General features: G+C 50.1%; 3 protein-coding genes across 7 annotated transcripts; all 3 read right to left on the bottom strand.

The window, feature by feature from the left end:
- Nucleotides 1-24: 24 nt before the first annotated feature.
- On the bottom strand, nt 25-1362 carry LOC147044061 (uncharacterized). 4 transcript variants are annotated; one of them, XM_085933247.1, is made up of 4 exons: nt 1324-1362; nt 860-1149; nt 273-505; nt 25-148 (listed from the first exon to the last, which is right to left on the bottom strand). In XM_085933247.1, the coding sequence occupies exons 2-3, from the start codon at nt 1103-1105 to the stop codon at nt 275-277; spliced, it is 477 nt and encodes a 158-aa protein (XP_085789373.1). In that variant the 5' UTR covers nt 1106-1149; nt 1324-1362; the 3' UTR covers nt 25-148; nt 273-274. The 4 variants fall into 4 exon arrangements, with proteins under 4 accessions (XP_085789373.1, XP_085789370.1, XP_085789371.1 ...); XM_085933244.1 differs by having other exon boundaries at nt 64-198; XM_085933245.1 differs by having other exon boundaries at nt 64-198; nt 860-1183; nt 1324-1354.
- A 373-nt stretch (nt 1363-1735) lies between these two features.
- Nucleotides 1736-4491, bottom strand: LOC147044060 (uncharacterized). Its single transcript, XM_085934061.1, has 5 exons — nt 4201-4491; nt 3937-4073; nt 3667-3813; nt 3187-3594; nt 1736-2964 (listed from the first exon to the last, which is right to left on the bottom strand). The coding sequence occupies exons 1-5, from the start codon at nt 4361-4363 to the stop codon at nt 1942-1944; spliced, it is 1878 nt and encodes a 625-aa protein (XP_085790187.1). The 5' UTR covers nt 4364-4491; the 3' UTR covers nt 1736-1941.
- Nucleotides 4492-5093: 602 nt separating this feature from the next.
- On the bottom strand, nt 5094-8750 carry LOC147044059 (somatostatin receptor type 5-like). 2 transcript variants are annotated; one of them, XM_085933767.1, is made up of 3 exons: nt 7768-8750; nt 6302-7000; nt 5094-6238 (listed from the first exon to the last, which is right to left on the bottom strand). In XM_085933767.1, exons 2-3 carry the CDS (start codon nt 6977-6979, stop codon nt 5567-5569), a joined length of 1350 nt encoding a protein of 449 aa, XP_085789893.1. In that variant the 5' UTR covers nt 6980-7000; nt 7768-8750; the 3' UTR covers nt 5094-5566. The 2 variants fall into 2 exon arrangements, with proteins under 2 accessions (XP_085789893.1, XP_085789892.1); XM_085933766.1 differs by having other exon boundaries at nt 6302-8750.
- Between the last annotated feature and the right edge of the window lie 495 nt (nt 8751-9245).

The raw sequence follows: 9245 nt of genomic DNA, 5'->3' as shown, positions 1-9245 counted from the left end.
GGGAGGAGGGGAGGGGTTTTGGCACAGGGAGGGAAAGAGGAGAGCGTGGAAGGCGGACGCCCACGCCACGCGTGGCCGCCAGAGAGTCAAGTCAACACTGCATATTTCTTCACATCAGCTGCGTTTAGTTCTTCTTCCTTCTTCCACGCTGACAGACGATCCAGGTCGGTGTCGTGTGCATGTAAAATAAAAGCGCCACTTTCAAAACAAAAGCATAGAATAAGTATTTGTTTGACTTTCACTTGATGGTGACAACTGTTGCTGACGATCACCTTCATGCGATGACGCGCGGCGTTGGTACGATGGTGTCGAGGATGGCGATCCGCCTGGGGTCCCATACGCAGTCTTCCTCCAGTCCGCTGGGCACCATACCGCAGTGGGGGGGCACCCAGGCCGTGTCGAAGACGGGACCGAAGCGCCCATTGTGCCACGTCTTCTGTCGCGGGTGCCCCTGGTAGCTGATGGCGATCACGCGGCCCACGTCCACCGCCACCTTCAGCACCACCTTCAAACATACAAAAAACAAAACAAAACAAAAAAACCACAAAGTGCTCATCCTCAGATGCAGTCAAAGTGACAACTGGGCTACCAAAAGTTCACAATTGCGTTTCGGTGCCACAAGGGGGCAGCAAAGTGCTACTTTTGAATGAACGAAGCTCCTCAAGTCACTTCAGACTGTTTCCATGGCATCAAGATGACGCCAGATAGCGTATTATAGTGGATCCCTGTATTTCTTCGGGTAGAAAGACCAGGCTTGACCGTGAACTAATTACTAAGTCCATTAAGATGCATAAATATAGTGAAAGCGTGTAGCGGGGTTGGGGGGAGATTATGGTTTGAAGAGCAAACTTGCCAAAACCTTGTCGGCATCAGGATGATGGAGTGGGTAACGCTTGGCCTTCTGCAGGTCGCGGCTGAGATAGACACCGCGCCCCAGCATGCCGTCGGGCGACGGGCGGAATCCCGACAACAAGATGAGCTCGGCGCTCTGCCTAGTGGTCCCGTGGTACATGACGTAGCATCGGCCGTCCTCGGGCACGGCGCTGCCCAGCGAGTCCACCCCCGGCGGAAGCTCAAAGTCAGCTTCGGCCCAGTTGTATTGCATCCTCCTACTCTTTCTCGCTCGACCTCACGGCGGGAGACGCAAAACTAGAAGAACCACATCATGTCATCTTTATCTGACCTAAACAGAGAAGACAATGCGCTACATACATTGATATGTACTTGTACATACATACTTCAAAACTGGGCGTTTTGTATGCATTTAGCGATGTACGCACACCCACAAAATATAAAAACAAATAAAACAAATGGGGAAATTACCATAGTAAGCAGCTGATAGACACCGAAGATGGTTGTATTTATTTTTGTGTGGCTATTGCTTACGTTATTGACACAAGGCCACGTTTTCGTCGACGTGTCCGTGCGTGCGCTTACGCACACAAAAAGGAAGCCCCGCCCTCACGAAAAACATCGAGAAACTCCCAGGAATTCGACAAATTAGTGAAACGTGGAGTCGTCAGATCATAAATATAAAAATAAAATACAAAATATACGCACACAAGCAGACAACTTGATACATTTTAAAAACACAATTAACAACCCAAACTTGAATAGATGAATATTAACCTACTATTAACTTAGCTTTAGCAGATCATTTTAGAGTATTTAAAATTATTATTATAGTATTTTACCATACAGCAAAAAAAAAGCCAAGCTCAACACAAAATCTGAAGAAAGGTTTATTAAAAGTTGACCAATTGTAATACCAGTGTTACATGGATCAACATTCAAATTGTCTTTGGTGTTGTTTTTCTGTATGATGTGTTATGTTAACTATTAACAAGGTGATGCAGGAAGTTTTCTGCAGGACAAACTTGAATTTCCCTCAAAAATAGCCAAATTTCTTTTTTTGGGAGGGGGGAGAGGGGGTGCTTGGCGTCACCGTTGGTCCCCGTGGCACTTCGTGTGCAGCCTGAGGTTGGCTTTACGAAAGAAGGCCTTCCCACACACTTGGCACTCGTGCGCCTTCTGGCCCGTGTGCACGTCGCCGTGCTTGCTCAGAGCCGAGCGGTCGCCGAAGCGCCGTCCGCACACGCCGCACGCGTACGGCTTCTCGCCCGTGTGCGTGCGCAGGTGTCGCGTCATGTTGTGTTGACAGTTGAAGGCCTTCCCGCACACACTACACTGAAAGGGCTTTTCTCCCGTATGTACCCGCATGTGAGTGTCCAGATCTCTGCGTCCGTCGAAGCATTTGCCGCACACTTCGCACACTTTGCCGTTTCGGTGCGTGGCCAGGTGGGCCTTCATCTGCTCGCCGGCGTCGGCGTGAGCCCCGCAAACGCCGCAGTCTGTCTGGTGGCCGTCCGAGTGGTTGACCAGCGCCACCAGCGAGTGGAACATGCGACCGCACACCACACAGATAACCCGGCTCCTCTTGGAGGGGCTCGGCCCCGCCGCCGTCTCCTTTTTCCGATGCAGGAGCAGGTGGCGCATCCGGGCCGAGTGGTCGTTAAAGAGTTTGCCGCACTGGTCGCAGGCGTAGGGCCGCTCGCCCGTGTGCGTGCGCGTGTGGCGCCGCATGTTGTGTTGGCAGTTGAAGGCTTTGCCGCAGTCGCCGCACACGAAGGGCTTCTCGCCCGTGTGCACGCGCATATGCGTGTCCAGGTCGCGGGAACTGTCAAAACGTTTGCCGCACACCTCGCAGGCTTTGCCGCTGCCGTGCGTCTGCAAGTGCGCCGCCAGGTCGTCGGCTCGGGCGCCACACACACCGCAATCGGAGTGGTGCTCGGCCGTGTGGTTGACCAGAGAAATGACGGCGTGGAAGCTTTTACCGCACACCACGCACACCGCACCACCCCCCTTGGGCTGCTGGCACTCCCTTGGCTCACCGTCCGCGACACTCTCATGGGCCAGCAGATGGCGCTTCCTGGTGGAATGGTCACTGAATTGCTGGCCGCATACCTGCAGAAAGCCAGTTGAGTCAATTTAGTCTTCAGGCCGAAGTTCCAAGTTAGTAGGCCCGCAACTCAGGATGAACTCATTCACAATTAAAATGGATCAGTGAATGAGTTAATGACTTGAGTGATTGACTAATCTGCCGCTTAGTTGATGAATTAGAAAAAAAAACCCCATCACAGACAGAAAAGTGGATCAGAATAATACGGAAGGCTCAGACGTGCCTACCTGGCAAGTGTAAGGTTTCTCCCCCGTGTGCCGGCGCATGTGTCTGGTCAGGTTGTGGCGACAGTTGAAGGCTTTCCCGCAGTCGCCGCACTCAAAGGGCTTCTCGCCCGTGTGCACGCGGGCGTGCATCTCCAGCGCCTTGGCCGTGCCGAAGCCTTTGCCGCACACGTCGCACACCTTGCCCCTCAGGTGCGTCTTGACGTGGCGCTCGAAGCTCTCATCCGAGTCGAAGCACTGGCCGCACACGCCGCACACGTCCTTGGGGTGCGCCTCGCTGTGATTGGCTAGCGAGATGACGGCGTGGAAGCTCTTCCCGCAAACTTTGCAGCTGAAGGCAGCCTTGGCCTTGCGCGCCGATTTCTTCTTCGACTCGTCACTCTCGCTGGGCTGCCACTCCTCGTCGCTGTCCTTCACAGGACAAGTCATGATATCGTCTTATGTTTGGATGTTATGAATGTTTTTTTTCCTTTGCTCGCTTACCTGGCCTGGCGTGTTCAGCGACGCTCGGTCGTCGTCACCGTTGCCGACGTCGCCATCGCACATGACTTCCACTTGGTGCGCCACCTCATTGTTGACATGGTCGCACGCAACGGGAGAGCTGCTCATCTTATCTTCTGCTTTCACACTCTGTAATCATATCGATGGTGGTCTCGTTCAACTCGGGTGTCCGCATGCAGTGTGTCTTGAAGCGTGCTACGAGTAGCGGGAACTAGTAGGATTTGGAATAAACAACATCTGGGCTGAACTCACCCGGTCAACAGTGGTAGGATCCTGCTCGAGCGGCGCTTTCCAGTCGCGATCGCATGGCTCATCTTCTCCCTTATCTTCGTCCTCGTCCTGCATCTGCAGACATCCAGGTGGCACCGACACAGACAGCTGGACTGTGTCTAGGCGATAATCGATTAGTTATCAGTTAATCAATGATTGTTCCACATCTATATAGTAGGCATTCCGCTTGCTAAGACAACTAAGATGACTGGAGTTGACCTTGTTCATAGAATCATGGAAACAAACCTTTGTGTTCTGCGAGTCTTTGGTGTCGCTCGAGCTCCAGCCTGGACCTCAGCAATTCGTCCTCCAGGCCGACGATGGTACCTCTGACCGCCTCAAAGATCTCCTCGGCGGCCGCGCGCAGACGCTCGTTGACGGCCGCCTGGAGCCGCTGGAAGCTCGACATGACTCAGGGGGACACTCGGGCGGTGGCGGTTGTTGAAAATATGACGAAGAAATGCTGCTTTGGTGGCAGCCTGACGCTCAAATATTGATTCTGAAAAGGAGAGCCATCCACTTCCGGCGTGCTTTACTTCTTTCACTGCAGACCGAACAGCATGCTGCTTTCTAAGCATCGCGGTGCCGCCCTCTAGCGGAATCTTTGAGGAACTACTGGCAAACGCATGCATCTTCAACGTTTTACTATCTGGATTACTTTCGCCGCAGTTCTGATGTACTAGTTTGTCCATCCATCCATTTTCTGAACCACTTTGTCCCAGCCGTCATCGGGCAGTAGGCGGGGGACACCCTGAACCGGTTGCCAGCCAATAGGAGGGCACACAGAGACAAACAACCATTTGCACTCACACTTAGGGACAATTTGGAGTGCTCAATCGGCCTACCAAGCATGTTTTGGGGATGTGGGAGGAAACCAGAGTGCCCGGAGAAAACTCACTCAGACACGGGGAGAACATCCAAACTCCACACAGGGAGGGCCGGGGGTGGAATCAAACCCGCACGCTCCTAACTGTGAGCCGGACGTGCTACCGAGTGCCCCACCGAGCCGCCCTTGTACTTGTTTGTGATCTGCTAAATTAAAAACTGTTCATGCATTAACGTCAGTATGAATTATAAAACCAAAATATTGAATAGTGTTTCATAGTTTTTTATGATATCATGATTGCAGATTTCTCTCTCATAAACAAAATAACAAAACACTGAGATGAATAGAAGCAATCAAATTATTAGGAAAGGCTCCAGACTTTTAATCAACACTTCACCTGATGAGTGGCTCTTGACCGGCGCGACTGCAGCGTTATCAGGAGTTCCATTACAATAACCAACGCACACACACAATAAGAGTTTTTAATTAGTGCGTGAGCGTGGCACAAGAGTGCATATTGTCACCGAGTGACTCACGGCCACAAAATGGATGAGTCACATCACAGTCAAGCCACCATCACGACCAACACCTGGACGTAGACGAAATTACCTTGCAGGATTTTAGACGCATTTACGACAATAGAGAACACAGGAAAAAAGGCAAACGATTGACTGATCGTGCGACAAATGCTTGCCACACAATGTGGGGGCAAATATAGATGAACTGTTCTGGTTGCCAGCCAAAGCACTTATTAATAAAGCACATGTTTACTGCACTGCCTTCAAATTACAAGTTCATTACTTCCAAGTTGCTGTGCTCGACGTTGTCGTCAGGCATCGTTTTTGCACTCCCGTTTGCGTCATTTCCTAGCAAAGGTGTCGCTAGTGAGACCTCGAGGTCCCTCCCAGTGGCGTCCCTGCCGCCGGGCATGGGTCCCCGGGAATTAGACTCAAAGCCCTCGAGGCCGGCCAGCAAAGGCTCCAAACCTTGTGACGGGCAGCCGGTCGTTGCACTTTGCCGGATTCGCAAGACTTGCGTCATTTCTGAGACGTCGTCATCGTCGTCTTCACGAAGTCCACGCCTCAGGCTCTCCCGGGGTACCGGTGCCCGCCTTCCCCCCTCCTGTGACGGTTGGGGCCGGGGGGCCTGGTGGTCCTCCACCTTGCGGGTGGCGCGGCAGAGAGCTTTGCGGAAGCCCCTCTTGAAGTTATCCGACATGAAGCCGTAGACCACTGGGTTGGCGCAGCTGTTGGCGTAGCCCAGCACCACCACAAAGTAGTAGAGGCCGTGATACTCGGGAGGCAACGCCACCAGTAGGTTGAGCACGTTCAGCCCGTAGAAGGGCAACCAGCACAGGACGAAGACGGCCACCACGATCACAACCATGCGTGTCACCTTGCGTTCCGACTTGCGGCGCTTGGCCGAGGCGGCGTGGACTTTCTTGGCCGAGCTGCGCACCTTCGAGCAAAAATAGGGTTACTTTTAAGGACACGGATCCATCCGTGAGGCCGGCGGACATACTTTGAAGACGATGAGTAGGTAGCACAGGCAAATGATGAGCAGCGGGCACAGGAAGCCCAGCGTGGACGTGTAGAGGATGAAGGCTGCCCTCCACACCTTGGCGGGAGCCGGCCACAGTATGTTGCAGGTGCCACCCGTCTTCTGGATGTTGGCGAAGATCACCACGGGCAGGACCACCAGGAAGGACAGCGCCCACACAGTGCCGTTGACTGCCTTGGCCACGCGGGGGCGCCGCCACCGGGCCGCACGGACAGGGTGGCCCACCGCCAGGTAGCGGTCCACGCTCATGACCGTCAGGCAGAAGATGCTAGTGAACTGGTTGATGGAATCTACCGTCATCACCAGCCGGCACATGAAAGCGCCGAAGGGCCACGCCTGCAGCGAGTTCTGCACGGCCAGGAAGGGCAGGCCCAGCATGAAGAGCTCGTCGGCGATGGCCAGGTTGAGGATGTACATGTTGGTCACCGACTCCGTCTTGGAGTGATGGAGTACGATGTGGATGACCAGCGTGTTCCCGCCCAGACCGATCACGCACACGATTATGTAGATGAGCGGGATCAGGACGCCTTCCACGCCGGGGCCCGAGCCGTCGTCCGCCGCCGTCACATTAGTGGCGTTCGGTAGGAGGAAAGCAAGTTCCTCAAACGGTACGCTGGCGTTCTCCACCGCCGCCTCCATGTCGGGAAAACGGCAGCTTTGCTTTAACAAAGAATGTCACCACTCAGTCAAAAGACAGGCGGGGCTTCATTGAATTTGGATGATCACTAACATGTGCTAAATGCTAACTGTGCTAATATTGGAAGACAAAATGTCAGTAGGTTGTTTGGCATCCATCCCAAAGGTCAGCAGGACTTGAAAGCTTGGGGGAGAACCTTCTCACACACACACACACACACATGCACACACACGTGTTCAGCTCACATACAACAAAACCCGCATCATGAATCTGACTGATGACAAACATTGTTTAAGATTTGATCAATATTCTGGCCTTTCAATTTGCATGCACTTTTCAAGTGGCTTTTCTTGGGGAATTTCACACATTATGACTTTATTGCATATCAACAGTTGTATATGCTGTCCATTTTGAGCACATCAAAATTCATGTTTATATCATTGCCACTTTGCACTCATTTGCATAATTTGGCCATCTGAATTTTTTTCTTTAAGTTTGTACGGATCTTGCCGAGCGCATCAACCTTTGTCATATTGATGTTATTCATCCCGATTCCTACTAAATCAAGTGTTGTATATGCTGTCCATTTTGAGCACATCAAAATTCATGTTTATATCATTGCCACTTTGCACTCATTTGCATAATTTGGCCATCTGAATTTTTTTCTTTAAGTTTGTACGGATCTTGCCGAGCGCATCAACCTTTGTCATATTGATGTTATTCATCCCGATTCCTACTAAATCAAGTGTTGATTTTTTTGGGTGGCCAAAGCTCAAAGAACTCATCTTACCTTCGGACGACTTCGTCTTGTGCTCACAAGACCTGCGGCAAACCCGAGCGGTCACCAGCTTCGGTTACCTCAAGTCCACATTGCATCGTGAGCATAACTGCTGTCGTCGCAGAGCACTTCTCTGCTTGTAACTAGGAGACACTGCTCGAGTCAAGTGGGAGGTGTTAGGATCCCATTCTATGCGCGTGCACGTGCGCGTCACGGGGAGACTGCAGTGAGTGCACCTCCTGGAAAGAAAAAAATGTCATCTAGAATCGGACTTTTAAAAAGGCGCATCCAGTCAGAAAAACAATCACAAACAATATGCTTTTACTCAAGGTTTTTTTCTTTTGATGTAAACTATTTAAAGCCTTCACCTACCCCGCATTTTGTTAAAACCTTATTCCAAAAGGCAACAAATCTATTGACACATGAAAATTGCAAAAGTCTATGAACAAAAAGTAAAAAAAAAAAAAAAAAAGCCCAGACACATTTCTGAGATTGCTAATTTGTTTGAAAGCGTTCAAGGGCACTTACGAGTCAGAAGGAAGAATAAGTTGTGTTATATAAGATGAAGATGACAAAGTGCTAAGAAAAAAAAAAGCAAAGGCGTAAGGAATCCAAGCGAGGAGTTACTTTGTTAAAATATTCTCAAGTAATTTGAAAAGTATTCAACAATATGCAGACCCTGAAAATTGAATTGGTTTCTAGATACATTTGGCATGTGAAGAAATTGACAAGAAAGCAGACTTTGACTTTGACAGGCTGAGAACAAGGGGAACTTTGCATGGAATTAGCTAAATTAGCTGCTATGGCTAGTGGCTAACGTGTTTCTTAGCATGTGTCATGACTAATGACCAACATTGTTTGCATGTTAGCCAGCTATGCTACGAATAATAGTTTATTTGATTAAGTATTGGCAACAGTGGCTAAAAGGATTGCTAATTTTCCTTTTTTCGATAAAGTGATGTATTGCCAGAGTGGTTATAATGCGATTAGTGTCTCGGGGCTCGTTAAGCAGGTTTTCTTTTGAATGGCTCAGATGACGAAAGCTACGCTCGATAGCCGAGCACTAGCCGATCCATAGCTCGTTAGCAAAGCGCTTTGTTACTGAGGTTGTCGCTAATAGCAACAAAGACAAGCGAGCAAACCATCTGTTTCCTCTTATGTTGGGACAGAATGCTCAACTTCAACCACCTTGTACTGAATTTAGAGACTGCATGTTCCTAAATTAGATCAATAACCTTTGTTTTGGTCATTTGTAATCTGAAAATTTTTCAAATGCTGAATGAAAATCCAATAGTCCTTTTTTCAAAGACTCATATGGCAATAACAAATGTGAAAAGCAAGGGAACATTTATATTTCAAGGTCTTGGAGCCCTTTTGTATTATATCTTGAGTACATTTTTCAAATCATCTTTAAGATGTCATCGGTCCTTCCGAAGTGTGTTATATGATGAATACAAAACGACATGCCATTTGTTAGCGTGTGCGTGACG

Source organism: Syngnathus leptorhynchus, chromosome 16 (assembly GCF_054491065.1).
Source record: "Syngnathus leptorhynchus isolate UIUO chromosome 16, UIUO_Slep, whole genome shotgun sequence".
Lineage (NCBI taxonomy): Eukaryota > Metazoa > Chordata > Actinopteri > Syngnathiformes > Syngnathidae > Syngnathus > Syngnathus leptorhynchus.
This window is presented reverse-complemented; position numbering and strand designations above follow the sequence as displayed.